The sequence below is a fragment of the Muscardinus avellanarius genome (genome assembly GCF_963383645.1).
Source record: "Muscardinus avellanarius genome assembly, chromosome: 1".
Lineage (NCBI taxonomy): Eukaryota > Metazoa > Chordata > Mammalia > Rodentia > Gliridae > Muscardinus > Muscardinus avellanarius.
The window spans coordinates 218211088-218236763 of NC_137786.1; the positions used below are offsets into that span (position 1 = coordinate 218211088).

Here is a 25676-nt window from a genome sequence, read left to right on the forward strand (position 1 = left end):
CCGCCCGCTGCTCGGCTGGGGCTGGGGCTGGGGCCCGGCGGGGAGCGGCCGGGAGCGAGGAGCCGGGGTGTGGCCAGCGGGCCGGAGTGAGTCACCCGCTCGCCCGGTCCCGGGGCCCAGCGCCGCCCCGGGCTCGGCATGAGGACCCGGGGGTGCCTGGAGCCCGGCGCGGTGGTGGAGGGCGGTAAGCCGCGGGCCGACCGACCCCTGGGTGGGGCGTGGAGTCGGCTCGCCGGCCGGCCCTCCCCCGCGCCCCCGCCGCCCCTACCTGCTCGGGCTCCCTGGCGGCCGGCGCCCAGGCACGAGGCCAGTGCGGTGGCCCACCCCTCGGCCCAGTTGGAGGGCTTCCCTGCCCGCTCGCCTCGCAGGGTTTTGTGCCCAGGCTCCTGCGGGCCCCTCACGCCCTTTGCCCTTTGGTCTTGGGGTCCCGGCTGAGCTTCCCAGCCTGGCCTCCTGGCCTGAGCGCCCTGGGCCCTGACCCCATGAGGCTGGTGGCTCCAGTCGTCCTCAGGACCAGCCCGGGATAGAAATGGCATTTCCTCTTGGCCTGGCTACAGCTGTTTTTGTTGTCTGTGTTCTCAAGCGCTTCCTCTGGGGATGGCAGGGAGGGTAACCAGACTCCAGGGACCCCTGCTTGCCCTCTCCTCCGCTCACCCCTCTTCCCCTGTCTCTTTGATCCTCTTCCTGCACTGGTCCCGCCTCCCGCGTCCCCAGGACAGAATGACCGAGAACATGAAGGAGTGCCTGGCCCAGACCAGGGCGGCCGTGGGGGACATGGTGACGGTGGTGAAGACAGAGGTCTGCTCGCCACTCCGCGACCAGGAGTATGGCCAGCCCTGGTGAGGCCCCTGTGTGGGGACTGGAGGAGGGCGGCTGGGGTGGGTGGTGGGGACCCAGGGGAAAGTCCCCATTCTCTGCCCACTTCTACCCTGCTTGGGCAGCTGTGGGGCCAGAGGGCCACGCAGGCTATAGGGGAACCTCAGCGATGGCCCAGGAATAGCGGGCTGCCCCTCAGCCTCTGGGCCAGGTCTCAGCCTCTACCCCAGGCTCTCAACTCTGATAGTGTCTTTACTTTCTTTGCCGGCCCCTGTCTGCGTAGCTCCAGGAGACCAGAACCCTCGGCCATGGACCTTGAACCCAAGAAGCTGAAGGGGAAGCGCGACCTCGTCGTGCCCAAGAGCTTCCAGCAAGTGGACTTCTGGTGTAAGTGGGGCTCCAGGTTCCTGCCCGCTGCCCCTTCCCCGGCCCTGGCCTCGGCCCTGGCCCTGCCGATAGGCACGCACCTGTGATGTGCCAGGTGCGGGTCCGTTAGTCCTCATTGTCGGCCACAGTTGGCTGTCGTTGGCCTGTTTTCCAGGTCCCTGAGGCTTGGTGAGGGTAGGTATCCCATCCCGGGCCCCCCGCCCACAATGTACAGTGCAATCCAAACCCAGAGCCACAGGGCTGCAAGGCCATGGTCTTTCTTCTCCTTTTTCAAACTCGAGACAAAGGCAGCACCTGGGGCTGGCTGGCCTGTTCTTGGAGCCCCCAGGGAGGGGAATGGGTCATTGGTCTAGTGACCGGAGGCCTGTGGCTGCCCGAGGCACAGCCAGGGTGGCATGCCCTGTGCTTTCTGCCTGCCCTCATCAGGCTGCCCTTGGGTGGTGCCTGTCTGCCCTCTGGTCTCATTCCTGGGGATCTCAGCAACAACTGAGACCGCCCCCCCTTCTTTCCATCCTTCCAGTCTGTGAGTCCTGCCAGGAGTACTTTGTGGATGAATGCCCCAACCATGGCCCCCCAGTGTTTGTGTCTGACACGCCGGTGCCCATGGGCATCCCAGAGCGGGCGGCGCTCACCATCCCTCAGGGCATGGAGGTGGTCAAGGAGGCCAGTGGAGAGAGTGACGTGAGGTGTGTCAACGAGGTCATCCCCAAGGGCCACATCTTTGGCCCCTACGAGGGGCAGATCTCCACCCAGGACAAATCAGCCGGCTTCTTCTCCTGGCTGGTGAGTGTCCCCTGGGCCGCCCCTGGGAGAGGGTGCCAAGGGACGTACCGGCAGGGGAGTTGCACGCTGGCACGGGAGCTCTCCTGCGGGATCCTCTGGACTGCAGTGATGGACCTTGCTGTCTGCCCCTTGTTCCAGCCGAGTGGCCGTGTCCTGTGCTGCCCAAGGGCCATGCTGAGGGAGCCTGCCTACAGAAACAAGCAGATCCCTGGGTTACCAGGCAGGACCAAGGGGTGTGCTCCCGTGAATGCTGTGTGTGTGACAGTGGCATCTACAGCGGGTTCAGTTGACCCCTGCTCCAAAGTGGATGGCTTGGAGCTGGGGACTGTGGGATGCAGAGGGTGGTATCCAGTTTAGAAAGCAGGCTGGTTGGGTACCAGGTGCTGGAGGTAAAGCCGCACACACGACAGACACGGTTCCTGCCCTCAGGGAACAGCAGTCTTGTGGGAAGACAGGCGCTGGACAAGTACGTACACGGTGATCATTGTGACGGGGCCACACGATGCCCTGGGAGCAGAGCAGAGGGGCCTGGATGTTCGTGGTCCTGAGACCTTGGGGCCTAGTTCGTGTGACCTTGGATGAGTCATTTACTTCTCTGTGGCTGTTTTGTAACACAAAGCTAATAGTTGCTCATCAGCACGGTGCGTGCTTCCCAGTCGACCTGCCTTAGGAAGCTCGGGTGAGTCCAGCTGTTGTTATTGTCACTGACCCGGTTGAGAGGCGGCAGTTAGTCTTGGAAAGGGGACCAAAGAGCTGGGAGAGGAACCTGGGGAGTCCCATGTGGTGGCAGCAAGGAGCCTGAGAGTGGCCACGAGAGGCAAGGGACAGCGGGAGAGGCAGGCAGGGTGCAGCGTCCCCTGAGCCAGGGTGAGGGCACCTTTCATCCTGCGGCCAGGGGAGCCATGCAGAGGTGCCACTGGGTCAGTGGACTGCATGGAAAATTGGGATTCCAGGTGGGAGGCTGGGAGAGGCTTCATGTAAAAAGAAAGAAGGATGCTAAACTTAGGTGCTGACGCTAGGCAGATATGAAAGAGGTTTAGGAGGGAGAAGCCGGAGATTTGAGCACGGCTGGGCTATGAAGGTGAGGAAGAGGCGTTTTCAGAGATAGCAGGAAGGACTGCAGAGGAACCCTGGAGTCTAGCCTGAGCCCCTGGCTGCTGATGCGGAAAGGCGGATCTCAGAGACAGCGAGGCCACGGCACCAGAGCTTCTCCTCAGCCGTTCCACCATGCCGGGCACGGGCCGACCCTGTGGATACAGAGGTGAGCCAGACTAGACATAAATCCTCTCCTCCTGGAGCTTACTCTGTGGGAGATGGGATTAAAGAATAAGATAAATACACCTAAAACTACAACTCTGACCGATGATGGCCAGAGAACAAGAAAGTAATCAGCCAGGGGAGTTGTATGGCCAGAGACGAGTGGAGGCTTGCTAGTACTGATCTGTGATTAAGGAGGAGAATGGCCACCGAATGAGGGCTGGGGGAGGGGTGTCAGGCACGTGGAACTGCATGAGCAAAGGCCCTGTGGCAGGAGAGAGCAGCGTAACTGGTGCCTGGGGATTGGAAGAAGAGTGGAGGTGACCACACAGGGCTCAGAGGGTCAGATGAGAACTTTGGCTGTTTTTTCAGGACAGTGTAAAGCCTTGATTTTGTTGAAAGTGGGGGTAAGGAAGTGGTGAGGTGATCAAATTTATGTTTGTAAGGGCGACTTTGGCTGCAGCCTGGGGGCCTGATTGGGAGTGGAGGGTCAGGTATTGGTCAAGAAGGAGGTCCACACCAGGCCCCAGTTAGAGTGCTATAGTAGTTCTCCAAGTCTGTGGTGGTGGGAGTGTGGGCAGAGAGGCGGAGACCAAGAACCTGGTTCTCCCACTGTTTCAGAGAGGAGGGGTCTGAGTAGCAGCAGACAGGTGGCTCCAGGAGGCAGTGTCAAGGACAGCTGTGCTCCTCCTCCCGTCAGGTGGCCAAGGATGCCTTTCTCAGCACAGTGGATACTGTCAGAAGGGGCTGGCTTGGAGACTGCTTGTGACTTTGATTTTGGCCTTGTTGAATTTGCAGTGGCGATGTCCCAGCTGGGACGTTGAGTAGCGGGTGCCGACGTCGGCTTGGGGCTGGGAGACAAGGCCTAGAGATGTCACCTGTGCAGAAGTGGTCTGTGGGGTTGGGGTGAGAGGGCAGCACCCAGGAGAACGAGCTTAGCACGGGTGGGAGAGACAGAAAGGCTGGATGGGCAGGGAGGAGAGGTATGTGAGGACCTCAGCAGACGACCGTGTCTTCTGCTTGGGTTAAAAAGTGTCCACTGGGCTTCGTGTCATTGGCAACCTTAGCAGTGGGTGGGTCTCTACTTGGGGCGGTTTGTGCCCCCAGGGCATTAGGCGGTTTGTGCCCCCAGGGCATTAGGCAGTTGCCTGGACACACTTTGCTATCACAAGTCAGGGTTGAGGGGTGTGCTACTTGCAACTAGAAAACAGAGGCCAGGGGCCCTGGCTAAAGAGTATGCCAGGTGCAGGGCCCAGGGAGACCCTCACAGCACAGGTATCTGCAGAAACCCCACATAGAGCAGGAGCCCGATTAGCATGGAGATGACCAGCAGAGCCACTTCTTAGAAGTTTGTTTAGAGATAAGATTGGAACTGGAGGAGCTAGAGATAAGGGAAAGAGGAATGGTGGCTGGAGGAAGCCAGGGGCCAGGGGAATTGTTAATTAGAGGGGAGTCGCCATCCACAAGAGCCAGTGTTTCCTGAAGAAACAGTTGGATGCAGAGGTCATATGGGGTCCATATGTTTTTACATCACGGCAGAAAGTTCCAAGGGAACTTTCCAGACATGGAAAAGAGGTGGGGCAGCTGTCACCGGAGGGACAGCCTAAAGAACAGATGGAGGCAGATAGATGGGGGAGGCCAAAAAATGATCCCCACAAAGATGACCACGGGTCCCAGGCCCCCGGGACTTATATGGCAAAAGGGTGTTTGCAGATATGATTAAGAGAAGCATCTTTGGATGGGATATTATCTGGATAAGCTTAGTATAATTATACACATCTTTTTTTTTTGCGGTACGAGGGATGGAACCCAGGGGCATTCTACCTCCAAGGTACACTCCCAGCCCTATTTTTTATTCTTTATTTTGAAACAGGGTCTCACTAAGTTGCAGAGGGCCTCACTAAGTAGCTGAGACTGGCCGCAAACCACAATCCTCCTGTCTCAGTCTCCCAAGTACTGAGATCACAAGCGCACGCCACTGGCTCTTACACATCTTTCTACGAGGGAGGTAGAAAGGTCAGAGTTGGAGAGAGAGATTGGAAGACGGTTCCCCGCAGCCTTGAGGACGCAGGAGGGAGCGGAGTGCAGGGAGGCAGGCAGCCTTAGAAACTGGCAAAAACAAGGAGACAGATTGCTCTTTAGCATTCACAGAAAGGAGACAGTTCTGCCTTCTTGGGTTTTGAGACTTCTGACCTTCAGAAATGTAAGAGAATATTTTTTTTGTTTGTTTGTTTTAAACCACTATGTTTGTGGTATTTTGTCATTGCAGCTATAGGAGTCAAGTACAGTAGTAGGCTCATAGGTTGGGGAGGGGCATCTGCTGAAACATGCCGTGTGGAGGCTTTGACCTTTGTGATCCTGAGAGGGGAGGAGCACAAAGGTATCTGGGGAGAACAGATGCTCAAAATGACCCAAGAAAGCAGGGACCCCTGTGTGTGTTCACGCGTGCATAGTGTATAAGTTTGTTGGGAGCCAGTGTTCAGGCCTCAGTGGGGGAACAGCAGGCGCGAGGAGCAGCTCTGTCACTGGGGTGATGGATGGGAGAGGAAGGAAAAAGGGGAACTGAGCCATGGTATGGTTTGGGGTCCAGGCTCTAGAAACTCTGCCTCCTAAGCTAACTGCATTCATTTGCCAAATCCTATCCCCGAGCCATTGGCTGTCATCTTCTCTTGACTTTCTGCTTGACTGCAAAAGCCCTGGCCCCCATCCATCAAAACACACTTCTGTGCACAACCTCTCAGCACTGTGTGCACACTGCACACCTGTGGGAATGGTGAGGACAGTCACGGTAAGCCCAGCCGTTTACTGAGCACTCACCGCACGTCACCCTGGAAGAGAGCAGCTCCCACTGAGTGCCCCGTGCACGTGAATGCCTGGGTTTCAGCAGCCCAAAGGCCATTTCCATCCACTCTGCAGCTCTCCCTCATGGCCTGGCCTTTGAGGGAGTTTTGTATTCACTTAAAAAAGAAATGTTTGTGTATTTGGGAAGCTAAAACAGGAGGATCACAGGTTTGAAGCCAGCCTCAGCAACTTAGTGAGACTCTCTGCAACCTTGTGAGATTCTGTTTCAAATTAAAGAATTAAAAATAGGGCTGGGAAGCCAGGCATGGTGGCGCATGCTTGTCATCCTAGCGCTTGGGAGGCTGAGACAGGAGGATCGCACAGGTTCGAAGCCAGCCTCAGCTACTCAGTGAGGCTCTCAGCAACTTAGTGAGACCCTGTTTCCAAATAAAATAGAAAATAGGTCTGGGAGTATAGCCTGGAGGTAGAAAGCCCCTGGGTTCCATTCCTGGCACCACACAAAAAAAAAAAAAAATAGGGCTGGGATATATATCTCAGAGACAGAATGCCCCTGGGTTCAATTCCAAGTACTATAAAGAATAAAATAACAAAATAAAATGGTATCGAGGAATAGCTTGAAGGTAGAATGCCGCTGGGTTCAATCTCTAGTACCAAAAAATAAAAATAAAAAATAAAAGCAATGCTTCTTTCTCTGTTTTCTCATCCCACTGGAATCTACAAACGCTGCAAATCTTTGCCAAGGTGGCCCAGGCTAGCCCAAGACACTACAGGCCAAGGGCAGTGCTGAGGGGTGAGGTTCTAGGCGACCCCGCAGCCCCGTGGCTTGGTGAAGGCAGGAGGAAGCGGAGGCAGCTCAGGGTTTCTGTTGAAGTTTCTGATGCAGACTCTATCTCTTTCCAAAAAGGATTTGGGGCAGTCCAGCAAGACATAAAATGCACCATGATCGCATATTACGCCCGGGAGGGAGAGGAGAAAGGGAACAAGGGGCAGGACCCCTAAATGAGCCAGGACCGAGGCCCAGACTGTGCACCATAGTGACCTGCGTGTGTGCCGCTGGCTCTCTGGGGCCCAGATCTGGCAGCATGGGAAAGCCTTTGTTTGTTTCTCTATATGTACCCCCCATTCTTTTTTGTTTGCTTTTTCTAAGCTGTTTAAGATTGAGTTAGAGACATCATAACCCTTTGCCTCTGAAGCCACCTACTAGCGCAGCATCTGTCCATGATGTAAAGAGCTCAGGGACTTTGGAGCAGGGCATCCCTTCCAGGCGCTGGGGCTGGGCGGGTCCCCACCTGTCGGTCACCTCCTGCCTGCCACACTCCTCCTGTTCTGGCAGACGCAGAGGCAGAAGGGCATCTTAGGTCCTCGCGTTCCCATTGCGACTTCCATCCTAAGATGGGGATTCTTTTAAAACGTCAACTTTTGCTCAGCATACAGTTGGAACCCATGAGACGCAACAGGATCGGACTGGTTTGCCCAAGTTCAGGACAACTCAGAGAAGCGGGGAATGACAAGCTTGTTCAGGAAGGAGAGAAGGGACATTTGAGACAGGCGGGGTGTGCACACAGATGAGCAAGTACTTTCTATTAACTCAATTTTGAAAACTTCAAGCTTTCCATATCACATGTCACCTGCACCGTATGACAAACACCCATACGCCCTGTTGCTGGCTTAATCCTTTGCTAACATAACCTTTGCTTTGTCTCTTTATATGGACCCCCATTCTTTTTTTTTCCCCTAAGCTGTTTAAGATTGAGTTTCAGGCACCACAACCCTTTGCCTCTGTAGACTTCAGCCCACACTTCCTAAGAGCAAGGTGTTCCTCCATTCCAAGAGTGGGCAAACATTTTCCTAAAGGGTCATCTGATAAATTATTTCAGACTTTGTAGACCGTGCAGTATCTGACATAGCCACGCCACCCTGCCACCCCAGTGCCAGATGACAGGAGAACGAATGAGTGGGTGCAGCTGTGTGCCAATAAAACTTTATTTGTGCCGGACGTGGTGGTGCACGCTTGTAATCCCCGCACTTGGGAGGCGGGGACAGGAGGATCCCGCAGGTTCGAAGCCAGCCGTGGTGGCTTAGGAGACCCTGTTTCCAAATACAAAAGTATAAAAATAGGTCTGGGAGTGTAGCCCGGAGGTAGAAGGGCTTCCAGGAACCCCAGTACCACCAAAAAAAAAAAAAAACCACTTTATTTGTGAATGCTGAAATCTCAATTTCATGTCATTTCAAATGAAATTTGAATTTCAAAAAATGCGAAAACCACATCAATGAAATTACATGAAGAAAAATTTTCAATTGTTAAAAATATGCAGAAACCAGGTAGGCCTGATGGCCCATGCCAATAATCCCAGGACTTGGGAGGCTGAGACTGATTTGAGGCCAGCCTTAGCAATTTAGCAAGAGCTTATTTCAAAAGAAAAAGGACTGGGGGTATAGCTCAGAGGTAGAATTCCCCTGGGTTCAATCCCCAGTACAAATTAAGTAAATAAATAAATATGCAGAAACTTACCTTACAGGCTGTATGAAAATAGGTTGGGGGGGGCGCAGGATTTGACCAACCATCAGTAGTTGGCTCCACCCCCCCACCCCCCCGTCTTCTATTACCATGATATAATTATTACACCCGGGAAATTTAACATGAATACAGTACTGGTCCTTGATATTCCATGTTCAGATTTCCTTACGTGCCCTGGGCGATGTCCTTCATAATCTCCCCTCGCCCATGCGGAGCCCACGCACATCGCACATCACCTTAGCTGTCCTGTTCAATAACCTCCTATATTCTAGAAGTCTCTCTCCTGTTTTTGTTTTTGTTTTTGTTTTTGTTTTTTTTTTTGCCTTTTGTGATATTGACACTTTTTGAAGAGCCCAGGCGGATTGTTTTCAGAATGTTTCCCGTTTAGATTCGTCTGATGATTTGCCCATGATTGTTTCAGATGACACATTTCTGGCCCAGGCTACGTTGTATCTTTCCAAAGTCAGCTCGTTTGTTTGTTTCGTCTTTTACTCACTGGTCTTAGGACTATTGATGATTCTTGCCTGTATCAGTTATTACTCATGCTTTAAAGTGGTTTTTCTATTTCTTCCATTCCTTTTACATTCATTACTTGACTTTTTCTGTAAAAAAAAAAAAAATCATCTTTATTCTTCATCCATCCCCCATGTAGAAAATATTCTTAGTATTCACATGGGCTCATGAATTCTTTTCTTGCCCAATGTGTTACGGTCCATCCCTGTCATTATTGGTCCTGATGTTTAAATTACCCTGCGTCCGCCCAGTGGGGTCCCTTTCGGATTGGCTTTTCCCTCCTTTGACAAATCCACATCATTATCTGAGCACTGCCTTCGTTTCTCACGCAAAAAGATCTTGCAGCCATCTCTCCTGGGAGTTCTGATTTCTGTTTGCGGGAGATGGTGTTCAGAAAGCAAGATCTCAGGGCCCGCACTGAGCATCTGCTTTGGGGTCTCCTTGCTTCTAGGCCTGAACTAAGTTCTGCAGGGTATGTTGAAACTGGCCTTCAAGTCAGAAACTGAGGGGACCCTGCGTCACAGGCAGAGGCCACAGCATGTGCGAAGGCCTAGGGGCCCCCAGGTAATGCTGAGGAGGAGGGTCAGCAGAGATACAGGCAGACTTGGGAGGAAAATGAGAGATGATGCTAGAGGAGGATGGTTCTAGGATGGTTCTAGGATGGTTCTGGGATGGTTCTAGGATGCTATGGATGGTAAAACGCTGTCGGCTTGATCTCAATGTCTCCAGGAATAGAAATGTTCTCCTCAGTCCTCTGGCTCCACTTTATATCAGAAGCATTGGATGGACTCAGCTTGTGGAGCTGTTTTAGACACTGTTTCAAAATAAAAAATAAAAAAAAATAAGGCTGGGGGTGTAGCTCATAGGTAGAATGTCCCTGGATTCCATTCCCAGTACAATAATAATAATAATAATAATAATAATAATAATAATAACAACAACAACAACAACAATAATAATAATAATGCCGGTCATTCGGTTATTGAGCCACAAACCAAACAAAAGTTCCCCCCACTTCCCCTACAAATATAATATGCTAGTGGTCAATTCTAGCTGGAGGTGAGTCTATAATTCTCAAAATCTATTACATTAGGATGAAAGTAGAGGGTGTGCCAGGCATGGTGATGCCTACCCTAATCCCAGCAACTCGGGAGGCTGAGGCACGAGGATGGCAAGTTCAAGGCCAGCCTGAGCAGCTTAGTGAGACCTTGCTTCAAAACAAGAAATAAAGCTGGGCGTGGTGGTGCACGCTTGTAATCCCAGCATTCGGGAGGCTGAGACTGGAGGATCGCAGTTTGCGGAAAGCCTCAGCTAATTAGTGAGGCCTTCTGCAACTCAGTGAGACCCGGTTTCAAAATAAAGAATAAAAAGCCGGGCGTGGTGGCACACGCTTGTAATTCCCCGCGTTTGGGAGGCAGAGACAGGAGGATCGCGCAGGTTCAAAGCCAGCCGCGCGCGCTGGCTTAGGAGACCCTGTTTCCAAATAAAAATGTAAAAATACGTCTGGGAGTGTAGCCCAGAGGTAGAAGGGCTTCCAGGAACCCCAGTACCACCACAACACACAAACAAACAAACAAACAAACAATAAAAAATAGGGCTGGAGCCAAGTGTGGTGGCGCACGCTTGTAATCCTAGCATTTGAGAGGCTGAGACCAGAGGATCACGGTTCGCAGACAGCCTCAGCTACTTAGTGAGGCCCTCTGCAACTCAGCGAGACCCTGTTTCAAAATAGAGAATAAAAAATAGGGCTGGGGGTGTAGCTCAGAGATAGAATGCCCCTGGGTTCCATCCCCAGTACCACACACAAAAAAATTAGAAATAAAAAAGTCTGGGATATATAGTTCAGTGGTAGAGCACTCAGCTAGCATGCATGAGGCCCTGAGTTCAAGTCCCTACTACCCCCTAAAAAATAGAACATGAAAAATTATTCTGAACTGCTTCAGCATTTCCAGTGAAGACCAGAGACTGACCCTACTGTCTCCTCGCCACTCTTTGGTCCCTTAACAGAGTCTACCACAGCTCCGCTTCCCACGGGTGTCCAGGTGACCGTGTCCGTGGAGTCTCAAGGTTACAGGAATTCAATTTTAATGTTACTCTAAAGGCGGGAACATAAAGCTAGGCAAACACAACATTTCTTATAATTATTACTTTGAAACAACTATAAAAAATCAGAAATATAAAAATGTGAAATGAATAGAACTCCAGAAATCCTAAACGTAATCCAGATGTGCTAGATGTGGTGGCGCACGCCTTTAACCCCAGTACTCGGGAGACTGAGACAGGAGGGGTGCAGCTTTGGGGCTGGCCTCAGCAACCTGGTGAGGTCCTGTTTCAAAATGAAGAAAAATAAAAGGACAGGAGGTCTAGCTCAGGGGTAGAATGCCTCTGGATTCAATCCCTAGTCTTATAATAAATGAACAAACTAAACCCAAATTAACAGTAAAGGGCTGTTTCCCGGGTGGCTGTGGCAGTGGCTCTCGGACCCAGCTTCCTCGGGGTTTAGAGCGCCTGCGTGTTCACGTGTGTGTGCAGTCTCCTTTTCCCGACGTGCATCTCCGTTTGGAACACTGGGGGATCTTTTGTGAGTGAAACTGTCAAGATGTGCTCTGGCCTTTTCTTGGCCAGAATGTGGCATTTGAATATTAAGTTCTCAGTTGTTCTTTTTCTTTTTCATTGGCTCACGGCAAGTAGCAATAACGGGTGTTGTACAGTCAGTTCTCACTGTGAATCAAGCTACCTCCAAGTCCAGTTGCATGGAACTGGTTGGCAGGCCTTTTCCATGAAGGTTCAGATAGTGAGTGTTTTAGGTTTTGTGGACTCTATGGTGTCCATTGCAGTCACAGATTTACAGTGGGCTTCTGTCCCAGTACACTCATTGCATGTTGAAAATATCATAAATCACAAATACATTTAACCCCCCAACCTACCAAACAGTGCTGGTTTCCCCTGTGATTAAGGGGACCTTTGGGAGCTGTGGCTTCCTGGTGCTACCCAGCACCATGAGATAGTATATACGGCAGATTGCTAGCCTGGGGAAAGATCATGACTCAAAATTGCAATTTTGAATGCAATTTTGAATTGCAAAATTGAATTAATAAATAGTTTTTTTGTGTGTGGTACTGGGGATGGAATCCAGGGGCCTTCTACCTCTGGGCTACACTCCTAGACCTATTTTAAAAATATTTTTATTTGGAAATAGCATCTCACTAAGTTGCTGAGAGCCTCATTAAGTAGCTGAGGCTGGCTTCAAACCTGTGCGATCCTCCTGTCTCAGCCTCCTAAGTGCTGGGATTACAAATGTGTACCATCACACCTGGCCTGAATATAGCTTTTGAAGCATCACAAAGTAGAAAAATTGTAAGCCAAACCGTCATAAGCGGGGCCTGTCTCTACTCCACCCTGCTGTGGTAGCTTGAAGGCAGCCACAGGTATGGTGTGCTCCAATAAAAACTTGTTAGTACTGAAATTTGAGCTCCATTTAATTTCCACTTCATAAAATAATCTTCTTTTGCTTAATTATTATCTTATTAATTTCGCTTTCTTACAATACTGAGGGTCAAATAGAACGGAGGGCCTCATGCATGGCAGGCATGCGCTCTACCACTGAGCTACCCTCCCAGGCCCTGATTTATTCTCAACCAATCAAATCTGCAAACCATTCTCAGTGCTGGTCCACGCGGAAGCAGGCAGCAGGCTGGACGTGCCTGCAGGCATTGCTTGCTGGCCCAGCGTAGAACAACTGTCACATTCTTACATGTGCACCTGCTGCCAAGCTGCAGCTCCTCCTTTATAACCAGATTCCCCTGGTCACCTGCAGTTGGGCTGACTTTGCTGGGCTGTCAGGACTGCATGGCTTCAAGCTGCAGGGCGTGCTGGCTCCTGCTCTGGAGCCCCAGAGATCTGGGACATACTGCTCTGGGTCCAGGCTAAAGGACAGAGGATCCCTGGGGAGGCTGATCTGCATTTCTTTCTCTGTTTCTTTTTCTCTTTCTTTTATTTAAGGTACTGGGGATGGAACCCAGGGACACTTTATCACTGAGCTACACCTCTAGCTCTTTTAAAATTTTTTTTTCTTTTTTTGAGACAGGGTCTCATTAAGTTACCACGCATGAACTTGCTTTGAACCTATGATCCTTCTGTCTTAGCATCCCAAATCCTGGGATTACAGGCATGTGCTGTGCACCTGGCAACCTCTTCTGCATTTTAAGACCACTCGCATCATGCTGGTTAAGTCCCATGCCAATGCAAGGGCAAGGACCAGAGGCGTTCAGGCCACCTGTGAGGCAGTTGAGGGCAGAGTCACAGGGAACAGGGTCATAGGGAGGGGGAGATCTGACTCAGTTCTGAACAGAGCACTCCTGTGGGTGTGGAAATCTCTTGGTGATTTTTGTCTATTGATTTTTTTTTAGGGAGGGGTTACTAGGGATTGAACCTGGGTCATTTTTATCTCCAAGCTGTAACCACAATTCTTTTAATTTTTTTTTCTTTTACTTTGAAACAGAGTCTTACTAAGTTGCTGAGAGCCTCACTAAATTGCTGAGGCTGGTCTTGATTCTGTTTTCTTCCTGTCTTGGGTCTCCCAAGTACTGGGATTATAGGTGCCTGCCACCATACCTAGCGTCATTGATTTAAAAAAATGAAAACATTTAATTAAAAATTTTGAGAGTGGGAATGTTTGGATCTTAAGAACATATCCAAAGACTTTAGTTTGAAAAGCATGAATTCCTAGTAAGCTTCCTGGCCTTGACAGTAGGGGGTTGGGGTTCTCTATGCAGAGAAGAGATCTCATCTATGCTCTCAGACCTAGTTCAGCACCCAAACCTAGGGGCCCTCAACAAATTTTGTTTAGGCCTGATGGACAACAATAATAATAACAGCTGCCACTTATGCATACTAAATGATTTCTGTGTCTTAAGCCTGTAGTTAGCCACAGTCCTATGAGAGTGTCATCTCCCTTTACAGACCGGAAACCTTGAGTTTAAAAGCCAGGTTTCCTGTCCAGGCCTGTGCAGCTCATGTAGGTGATAAGCTCAAATTCAAATCAAATCTCAAATTCAAAGGATCCAGGCTTCAAATGTGAGAATCTAAATGCCCACATTACAGTCAAGCGTGGTGGTGCATACCTGTAGTTCTAGTACTTGGCAGGCTGAGATAGGAGGATCGCAGGTTTCAAGCCAGCCTCAGCAGCTTAGGGAGATCCTTATTCAAAATAAAAAATAAGCAGGGTGAGGTGGCGCACACTTGTAATCCCCACGCTTGGGAGGCTGAGATAGGAGGATCTCACAGGTTCGAAGCCAGCCTCAGGTACTGAGTAAGACTCCCAGCAACTTAGTGAGACCCTGTTTCCAAATAAAATATAAAATAGGTCTGGGAGTATACCCCAGAGGTAGAAAAGCCCCCGAGTTCCATCCCCAGTACCACCAATAAAACCCCATAACAATAAGAATAATAAATAATAATAAATAATAATAATAATAATAATAATAATAATAATAATGATGATATAAAATAGGACTGGGGTATAGTATGGAGATAGAATGCTTCTGAGTTCAATTTCCAGTAAAAAAATAAATATAAATAAATAATAAATGTCCACACCACATCCTCAGCTGTCTTCCTACCTACATAGCAGCCTCCAATGTCTTTAGGGAATACTTTTCAAGCATATAGCATAAGGTTATTACCCTTTATTTCTTGGTAAAATCGGGCAGATTTTATTTTATTTTATTATTTTATTATTATTTTTTTTTTGGTGGTACTGGGGATGGAACCCTTTTACCTCCAGGCTACACTCCCAGACCTATTATATATATTTTGAAACAGGGTCTCTAAACCAGCAAGGCTGGCTTCAAACCTGCGCGATCCTCCTGTCTCCACCTCCCAAGCGCAGGGATTACAAGCGTGCGCCACCACGCCTGACAGATTTTATTTTTTTTAGCAGGTTTATTAGATATAATTAACCTAGCACACAATTCACCCAGAGTGTGTAATTCAGCAGTTCGTAGTAGACTCCCAGGTGGGTGCAGCTATGGCGGAAGGTGACTTTCATGACTGAGAAACCCCGTATTCTTGAGCTGCCTTCCTCCTTGTGCCCACCCAACGCTGTGTCACTGTGAGTGCAGCCACTCTCTGGCTCGATGGATTCCCTATGCCCGACGTAACTATGAGCCAGAGCGTATAGCGTGTGGTCTTTTGAGACTGGCGTCTTGCCCTCAGCTGGATGTGTTCAAGGTTCATCCGGTCCTTTCATAGCCAAATAATATTCCCCTGAATGAATGTGCCACGCTTTATCTTTTGTTAAAGAACCGTTGGGTTCTTTGGGCTATTATGAGTAAAGGTAGCTATAAACATTCACACGGAAGTAGGCTTCCTTGTCTCTTTTTCCTACACCTAAGAGTAAAATTGGTGGCTCACATGGTGACTTCACGTTAATCTTTCGAGGGACCGCCAGACTGTTTTCCCCAGCAGCCGGCCCGTTTCTCCGTCCCCAGCACCAGTCTGCGAGGACTCGGCTTCCTCCACATTCTTGCCAGCGCTCGTTTTCATCTGACTTTTTGATGCCAGTCATCCTGGTGGGTGTGCAGCAAGATCTCACGGCGGAGCCTTTTCTACCTTGTTTATTTCACTGGTCACGGCGGGAGGCGGGGGAGCCCCCCAGGAGGGATGTGCAGATTGGACTGAACCATCCCATGGGCTGCTTTCCCCCATCAGCCCTGTGAACTGCTTCCCTCTGCCTCGCTGACCTTGGAAGACACTCCCAGTCTGCAGCATGATATTTAGTTTGTTTCTTTCTGGTTCTTCTCTAAGTAGAGGCCTTTTATCCCCCCCCCCCCAAATTCTGGGAATCAAACCCAGGGCCTCATATGCACCAGGCAAGCACCGTACCTCTGAGCTACACCGCAACCCTTTTTATTTTATTTTGGGACAGGGTCTTGCTATGTTGGCCAGCCTGGCCTTGAACTTGTGATCCTCCTACCTCGGCTGCCCGGGTGGCCAGGATTATAGGTGTTCACTGCTGTGCCGCCTTTCCATTTACATTTTTGCTGCCTCCTGGGTTGGTGGGTTCTTCTGGGCCTCTTTCCTGTCTTTTCCGTCTTGATGCTCGGCATGACTATAGATGAGACTCAGCCCCCCCACACACACACACCGAGGCCCCATTCCAGGACCATGGGATGTCCTCTGCCTTTGCCAGGGGCCATATTGCTTATGAGAATCACAGGGCCTGTGAGAGTGGGTAGGTGGGAGGTTGGTCCTGAGTCTGGCGATGTAGGGTAGAGCCAAGGGTCTTGTGAAGGGAAGAGCTGTCTATGCTGGTTATAGGGCTCTGGACACGGATGGTCCTGGGTTTTACATTTGTCTCTTCCAGCTGCTCAAAGTGCATCTTTGCGTTAGTTTCCTGTTCTCTTTGAGCTCCAGGTTTTAACCATCTAATGGAACACACCCTGGGAGTGGCTGGGGATATTTGGGCTTGCTGCGGGCGTGGAGCCCAGCATCGATGGGCAGATCACAGCCAGATTTACCATTTTTAGTTACCTTCCCCAGGGTGTCAGGAAAGGCTGCATAGGACAGATGGACAAATCCTCCCAGATACCACTTGTATTAGTTAGCTTTCCATTGCTATAACAAAATTTCAGAGATAATTAACTTTTACAGAGAAAAAGGTTATTTTGGCTCACAGTGAAGGAGGTTCTAGTCCACCGTGGCTGGGGGGCTCTGTGGGTGTGCTGGCTGGCAGTGGCAGGGAGCAAACTGCTCTCCTTGTGGACGGGAAGCAAAGGAGTCTGAAGAAGTTAGCCTGATCCCACGGTCCACTCCAGGGCCACGCCCCCAGTGGCCTAGAGGCTTCCCAGTAGGCCCGCCTCCTAAAGGTTCACCACCTCCAATAGCACCACCGCGGGGACCAAACCCTTACAGATGGCCTTTACAGACACGTATCCAAACCCTAGCACCGTGTGTGAAGAATCTAAAATAGTCAAACTCACAGAGCCAAAGAGTTGGATGGTAGTTTCCAGGGCCAGGGAAAGGGAAAATGAGGCGGTATTAATGAAAGGCGGACAGTCTCAGGCATGCAAGATGAGGAGGTGCTGTGTGCTACGCAGCAGGGAGGTAGTGAGCAACGCCGTGGTACACACTCTCCAGCCTTTGCTGGGGGACAGATAGGGCTTGTGTTGTCCTGATAGCAATACTACCACTACTACTACCACCACCACCACTACTACTACCAGTATTACTACCACTACCACTACTACCAGTACTACTACTACTACCACTACCATGACTACGACTACTACCAGTATTAGTACTACTACTACCACTACTACTACTACTACCAGTATTACTACCACTACCACCAGTACTACTACTACTACTACCACAACTACTACTACCACCACCACTACTACTATACTACCACTACCACTACTACCATTATTACTACCACTACTACCACTACCACTACTACCATTATTACTACTACTACCACTACCACTACTACCACTACCACTACTACCAGCATTTCTACCACTACCACTACTACCAGTACTACTACCACTACCACCACCACCACTACTACTAGTACTACTACTACTACCACTACCACAACGACTACTACCACTACCACTACTACCAGTACTACTACTACTACTACCAGTATTACTACTACCACTATCACTACTACTACTGCCAGTACTACTAAAAGTATTACTACCACTACCATTACTACCATTACTACTACTACCACTACCAGTATTACTACCACTACCACTACTACCACTACCACTACTCCTACTATACTATACTACTACCAGTACTACTACTATACTACCACCACCACTACTACTACTACCAGTATTACCACTACTACCACTACTACTACCAGTATTACCATCACCACCACTACTACTACCAGTATTACCACTACTACCACCACTACTACTACCAGTATCACCACCACCACCACTACTACTACTACCAGTACTACTACCACCACTACTACTATACTACTACTACTGCCACTACTACCACTACTACCAGTACTACTACTACTATCAGTACTGCTACTACCAGTACTAGTACTACTACTACCACTACTACACTTTTAAAGCAGGAAGAAACTTGTAAAGGTGGTAGATTTGCTTATGGAACAGTTTTGTAATGATGACTTCACAGATTTGCACTTCTACCCAAACTAGTCCATCCTATGTATGAAATACGTACAGCTTTGGGTTTTCCAATAATATCTCAGTAAAGTGTGTGTATGTGTGCATAGCACTGGGGATTGAACTCAGGGGTGTTCTACCACTGAGCTGTACCCCCAGCCCTTTTTATTTTTTATTTTGAAACAGGGTCTTGCTAAGTTGCCAAGATTAGCTTCAAATTTGTGATTTTCCTATCTTAACCTCCTCAGTGTGCACCACTGTTGCCTGGTTAATAATGTGATTTTTTTTGTTGTTGTTCTAGGGATGGGACCCAGGGGCATTCTACCTCCAAGCTACACCTCCAGCCCTATTTTTTATTCTTTATTTTGAAATAGGATCTCACTGAGTTGCAAAGGGCCTCACTAAGTAGCTTAGACTGTCCTTAAACCGTGATCCTCTGGTCTCAGCCTCCCACATGCTGAGATTACAAGCGTGCACCACCATGCCCAGCAATAATGTGATTTTTAAAAAAGGAAATTGAAGCCAAGCATGATGGCACCTACCTGTAATCCCAGTACTTGGGAGGCTGAAACAGGAGGTGAACAGGTCCAAAGCCAGCCTCAGCAATTTAGTGAGAGCCTCGGCAACTTAGCAAGACCCTGTTTCAAAATAAAAAGGGCTAGGGTGTAGCTCAGAGGTAGAATGCCCCTGAGCTCAATCCCCAGTACAAGAAAGAAAAAAGAATTTAATAAAAGGTAGTTTTAGAACAATGAAAAGTCTAGTTTCCTTGTTAGCTAAATTAGGGTGAGTGGATTAGACCCTGGTTCTTGAACTTCTGGGTCACCTAGGAAGTTATACATACTTATATCTAATATTCACAAAATGCTGTGCATATTTTAAGGGCCACACTGGTGTCCTTGGATACCAGAATCCAGGGTCTGGATAATCTTGAGGGCCCTGTCCAGTTTCTGGGCATAAAAGAAGCCAGAATTCCAGTTCCAGTTCAGGACAGCCTGTTTATCTTTCAGGTCTCCCATCTGCTCAGCTGGGGAGAGGGTGGAGAAGAGGGGACACTGCCCTCCTCCCTGGGATCTCCAGAGAAGCCACTGGGGTGTGCCCAAGCACGTTGCCAACTGTGGCAGGCTTCCCAAATCATTTCGGTACATACTTTGTTCTATGAGGCGGAGCAGGGCCGAAAGCAGATGCTTCATGGACTTGATGGGCTCCTGGAAAGTTGCAGGCAAATCAGGGTTTTGAAAATCCAATCTCTGCAACATCTGGTCCTGACACCACATGGGAGAGCCCAGCAGCAGAGCCTTGGTGGCGCCAGACACGGGCTGCAGGGGACCCATCTTCCCCGTTAGAACGCCGGTCCGTGCTTTGCAAATTGGCTCAAGCCTGAAGCAAAGCCACAGTGTAGACAGGGTGCTGGGAGGAGCCTGGTGGACTGAGGGGGTTTGGGGGCCATGTCCACCACACTTACAGTGGTTAAAGCATGGACCGGACCATCAGAAACCTGAGTCTCAACTCCAGTGTCCCCAGGCACATCTTTTGTGACCTCAGGCAAGGTATCTCATGGCGCTGAAGCTCGGCTTCGTCATGTGTAACAGGAGGACCATCATGGTGGCCGCTTCACAGGCTGAGAGAATTAATGTATCAGTGTATCAGAGTACTTGCCACTGTGAAGGTGCTGCAGGAATGGCCACTGTTGATGACTTTTATTATTGTTATTGGTATTAATTATCACCAGGTCAGAAATAGCTCTCTGGTCCTCATGGACCAGGCGTTACCTAAAAGGCTTTTATATGTAGATGCATTTGAGCATCTGTGATCCAAGAGGCCCAAGTTCCTGCGTGCACATGCGCACGCGTGCACACACAGACACATGTTTTGAGCATCTGTGCTCATAGAATTATCTAATCTTAGTTTCATACAGTTTTGAGGCCCTCAGGACAGATATCCACTCCAAAAGGGAAAATAACTTTTTTTAGCTTTCCCATTACTAGGTCATCTGTTGCCTAAATGAAGGGGGAGGCTCACCCGCTTCCAGGCTGCTCACCTGCTCACGGCGCTGTTCTGCATGCTGGGCAGTGATTCTGGGTGTGGAGTTGGGCCCGCGCTCTCTCCAGAGGCGTGCAGATCCCACCTCCCTACATGGCGACCTTCCTCACTGGATGGCGGCTCTCCTTCCTCCAGCCCCTTCTCTCCAGGAAGAGAGACCCCTTGTCATACTGCTTACCTTCCTCTGGTCCAGTCCAGGGCATCTAGATACTTCTGCACCACCGTGCTCAGAGTTTCATGACTAGTCCAGGAAATGTAGGACCAGAGGGGCTAAGAAATCAGCCTTTACTCATTGCGGCCCTGCCTGACGCATCACTGCGGGGTCATGTGATCTACAGGTCCGTGGGACCCTCCTTTCTCTACCCAGAACACCGTCACCCCTCTTCTCCAAGATCTTGGCATAGACTCAATGTCCCCGAGGGTCTGTGACTGACTCCCAGGCATTCAGCTGTAACTCAGAGTTTTCATAATCCCATGCAATCCCTCACCGTGTAGCACCTGGTGGCGTAGTATCCCGCTGGCCGCTCTGCCGTGTCCCATTGGACTATGGGCTTTCTGAGAGCTGAGGCCGTGTCTTCTGGGAACACCACTGTAAACCCAGAGCTGGTCCCTGCAGCCGCTCTCCTCCTGATACTTGTTGGATGAATGAACACTTGACTAGATAGAGTACTGATTGGAGGGAAAGATAAGCCCACAAGTATCCTTCAGGAAACCTTGGGACCTGGGCAGCATCGGGGGGTCTAAGGCGCCCCAGGTAGAGCTGCAGAAGGCTGATTACAATACGGCAGACCTCCCAGAGTGCAGAGGGAGTAATAACTAACATTTGGTCCATTCAGTAATAATCATCGTGCTCACACAGCTGACAGTGACCGTTTACTCAGTGCCTTCCCCACCTGTCATGAGAGCAGCACTGCAAGGATGATTTACCTCATGTTACAGACAGGAAACGGGGGCATGGCAGTGAAGCCACCTGCCCCAGGCACTCAGTTCTTAGTGGTGGAATGGAGCTTCGAGCTGATTCCTCTGGCCTGGGGCTCTTGCTGTCCACAGTCTCTCCCACTACTGGCTGCAGGACCCAGACAGGACCCAGAAGAGAGATAAGCAGTCAGAAAATGGTACTGGAGGGTAGTTAGTGTTGTCCTAAAAGATAGAGTTCTCAGCCGGGCGTGGTGGCGCACGCTTGTAATCCCAGCACCTGGGAGGCAGAGACAGGAGGATCACACAGGTTCGAAGCCAGCCTCAGCTACTTAGGCTCTCAGCAACTAAGTGAGACCCTGTTTCCAAATAAAATAGAAAATAGGTCTGGGAGTATAGCCTGGAGGTAGAAAAGCCTCTGGGTTCTGCCCCCAGTACCAAAAAAGAGAGAGAGAGAGAGAGAGAGAGAGAGAGAGAGACAGAGACAGAGTTCTCTCTGCCTCTGAAGGAGGGTCCCTGCATCTTGGAGGGGAGGTAGCTAGGGGAGCAGAAGCCAGGGATGCAGGTTTTTATCTTTCTAAATTTTTTTTCAGTACTGGGGAAATCCAGGGGCATTCCACCTCTGAGCTACACCCCCAGCCCTATTTTTTATTCTTTATTTTGAAACAGGGTCTCAATGAGTTGCAAAGGGCCTCACTAAGTAGCTGAGGCTGGCCTTGAACCACAATCCTCCTGTCTCAGCCTCCCAAACGCTGGGATTACAAATGTGCACCACCACAGCAGGCTCTTTCTGAAATTTTTATGACCTGCAGGTAGTTTATTCTCATAAGTAGACAAGTAAAGCAAAAGCACCCGCTGCCCTTTTTGTGCCTTTCTACAGGTTTCCCATTCTGGAGTTTGAAATGTATTTCCCAGACTTCCTGTGCTCGTGTAAGCACATGGGTGTGGGTTGGGGATGTGGCTCAGGGGCGGAGCACTGGCCTAGTAGGGCTGAGGCTCTGGGTTTGACCCACAGAGCTCAGGACACACGGACACACACACGCGCGCGTGCGCGCGCGGGGAAATGTTTGACAGTCTGCTGGGGTTGTGGGGGAATGCGGGCCAATTTCGGAGGTATAAATGCTTCCACTGTGGCTGATTTCAAGCTGGGCAACATGAAATCACTAACTGTGGAGCTGGGAAGGAATATACAGGAACATGTTGTGTATGGTTTTTCCATTGCACAGATTCAGTAGGCCTGAGTCTCTCAAGAAAATATGTGGCAGTCAGTTTTTCATTAGTGTAACAAAATACCCGAGATAATCAACTCATCTGGTGAGGGAAATCATCCCTTACTAAACTGACAGATAAACACCACGATCAACAGAATGCTCACTATAATTAGGGCTTTAAAGAAAGTATCAGGATGGCATGGAGTCAATGATGTAGGTGGCCAGGAGAGTATGTGTGTGAGGGAGGACTTACATTAGGGTCAGATCAAGAAATTCTTATTCTGTGAAGGTGACAATCGGAGCCCTAAAAGATAAAAGAGGCCTGGCCCCTAAAGCTTGGTGGGAAAGAGTTTTTAGAAGGATGTGTTAACTTAGGTGGCATTTCTATGAATTTTTTAAGCATGCAAAATGGTGCCATACATTACTCTTAGAATAATCAGTTCCATTTATAAAAATGGGAAGGCTTCCCACTAGCTTCAAAATGGTGGATACCCTGGGAGGGAGGAAGGAAAGGAGAATGAGCTAGAGAAAGAGAAGGTCTTCAAGTGCATCTTGGGATTTTCTTGGGGCAAAGGGTGAGAAAGCTGAGATCAGTATCACTGGTGTGAATTTATTTGGCTCTACCCAATAAGAGAGATGTCAGCTGCATTGTTCTTTATCATTTCCAAATGCTTGAAATAGTTCATGATTATGATTATTATTAATTTTTTTTGGTGGTACTGGGGTTCCTGGAAGCCCTTCTACCTCCGGGCTACACTCCCAGACCTCTTTTTACATTTTTTTTTTATATTTGGAAACAGGGTCTCCTAAGCCAGCGCGCGCGGCTGGCTTCGAACCTGCGCGATCCTCCTGTTTCCGCCTCCCAAGCGTGGGGATTACAAGCGTGCGCCACCACGCCCGGCTGATTATGATTATTTTTTAAGAGTAGGGAAAAGAGGTTCTAGACATGGAACCAACCAAGGTTATAGCTTCCTCCCAGAGCACCATGTGTGCAGGGAGAAGCCCAAGGTCAATTGAATGGGTTGTCAGGGTCAAAGCTACAGGCTTTGAATACAATGGCCAGGTGTATAGTACTTGCAGTGGATAAATCTTGAGCTGTTTAGTGACATTATCTGATTTACATTAATAGAGAACTACTCTGTTGCTTCAGGGAAAATCAGTGGCGATGTCAGATGGCTTCAAGAGGTCGGAAGTTTAGGCCTATGGGGTGGTTCTGCTCCCCTGAGTCCTTTGGGAACCAACCTTGATCTAGATCCTGTGTCCACACTTAACAGACTGCATATTATATGCCAGTCACATCTCAATTGACCTGTAGGAAAAGAAAAAAGAAAATGTTATAAAGAAATTAAAAGAGACAGAATGGAAGAAGAGGATGGATCTGAAAAAGAAGCAATTAAAAATATGGAAATAAAATTTTTTATTGAATGGAAGGTGCTTGTTTAAATGAGAAGTAAAGGAAAAAAGGAAAACCTTGAGTAGATGGAAGGACCTCTGGGCTGGAGACAGTCAAAGAGAGAATTAGTGAATTGGAAGAGAGTTCTGAGAAATTTTCCTAGAGACTGCCCAGAAAGGTAAAGAGAAACAACTATCTATGGGAGAGTAGTTAAAAGACATAGAAGATACAATGAGCTACTCCCACATGTGTTTACGATTCTACCCCAAGAGACTGGAATCAAAAGTATAATGGCTGAGAATTTTCCAAAATCAAAGAGATTGAAGTTTTTAGTTAGAAAGTGTTCATAAACTAGACAAACTAGATAAAATCTCTATTTCAAAACCACAGAGGAAATGGCAGAAAATCGTGAAGAAAGGAAACCTCTTAAAATTTACCAGAGACAGATTATCTACAAAAGATTAACATTACACTAACAGTAGGTTGCTTATGACTCCATGGCTGGTAGGTTTTTTTGCTTGTTTGTTTGTTTTTGATTTTGTGTTTTGCAGAACTAGGGATTGAACCCAGGGGCATTCTACCTCCGAGCTACACCCCAAACCTATTTTTTTACTCCTTATTTTGAAAGGGCCTCACTAAGTTGAGGAGGAGCTTACTTAGTAGCTGAGGGTGGCTGCGAACCTGCGATCCTCCTGTCTCAGCCTCCCAAGTACTGGGATTACAAGCGTGCACCACCACGCCTGACCTGAAAATAAATTTAGTCAGCCTAGAATTCCATACCTTACTGAAGTCTGATATTCAGGAATGATGGTGAAATAAATGCATTTTTACTGAAGAGGACTGGCCCCACCCAAACTAGAGAATCGTAAGTATTTAGGAGTTGGGGCAAGGAGGCTCCATCTCAAGTCATAATGCACAGTCATTCAGTGGCAGCTTTCATCTTCCACAGAGAGAGAGAAGGGAGGGAGAAGGGCTGGATCCAGCTTTTGTGGCCAGAGCGTACCTGGGGCTGCCGGAGGTGGTGCTCATTGGCTATGGTGCTGGGTATTGCATCCAGATAGAGGAGAGATGGTCCTGTCCAGCTCCCAGGGATCCAGAGCACCGTGAAGGGCTGCATGTGCACCCACCCACATCTCTGGGAGGATGGGGGTAGGTGGCAGGAATGAGACCCTAGCTTGGGGTTTGGCCCTGTGACAGTCAGGATATTCTATGGGGAGGACAGAGAGAAGGGAAACGAGGCAGTGGAAGAGCCAGGCCCTGGACCCGGGGTTGGGACAGAGTCCAGGGGCACCAGAGGCCCTTCTAGAATGGCCCGTCCTGACTCTCTATCTCTCTGTCTTCCAGATTGTGGACAAGAACAACCGTTACAAGTCCATAGATGGGTCAGATGAGTCTAAAGCCAACTGGATGAGGTGAGTCCTGCTGCCTTTCTGGGAGCCCTGCAGCCTCGGGAGAGGCCAAGGGAATGTGTTGGGCCTGTGGGTCTCCAGGGGTGGAGGCCTACAGGACTGCTGTTTATAGCATTTGGGATATGTCTAGCTTTGGGGACCTTCCTATCACCTGGGCTTCCATCAGGACACTGGACAAAGGCCTGTGGCCAGGCTGGCAGGCTTTAGAGACCCCAGAGGCCACACGCAAGGCAGCACTCCTGGGGAGGGAGTGGGAATGTCCCCCAACTAGGACTGTGACACCGTCTCACCAGGCCGATTGCTGCGTGAGGGGGAGTTATGCCAGTGGGGTCCCAGCAACTGTTTAAATGGCGCCCGAGGAGGAAGGGGCCCTGGCAGGGGCTATAGCTGTTTCACACCATGCTTGCTGCTGGGCTGGAGGGATCAGAGGTTCTTAAAGGCCAGCCAGAGAGAGAGAGAGAGAGAGAGAGAGAG

At 49.5% G+C, this 25676-nt stretch overlaps 1 protein-coding gene across 2 annotated transcripts in view; it reads left to right on the forward strand.

The window, feature by feature from the left end:
* Nucleotides 1–720: 720 nt before the first annotated feature.
* PRDM11 (PR/SET domain 11) overlaps nucleotides 721–25676 on the forward strand; it is a gene marked incomplete at both ends in the record, with an annotated part of 46129 nt that continues 21173 nt past the window's right edge. For both annotated transcript variants that reach the window (XM_080706234.1, XM_080706235.1), the window contains 4 exons: nucleotides 721–839; nucleotides 1100–1203; nucleotides 1724–1986; nucleotides 25138–25205. In XM_080706234.1, coding sequence (XP_080562360.1) covers nucleotides 721–839; nucleotides 1100–1203; nucleotides 1724–1986; nucleotides 25138–25205 — 554 coding nt within the window. The remainder of the gene's footprint in view (nucleotides 840–1099; nucleotides 1204–1723; nucleotides 1987–25137; nucleotides 25206–25676) is intronic.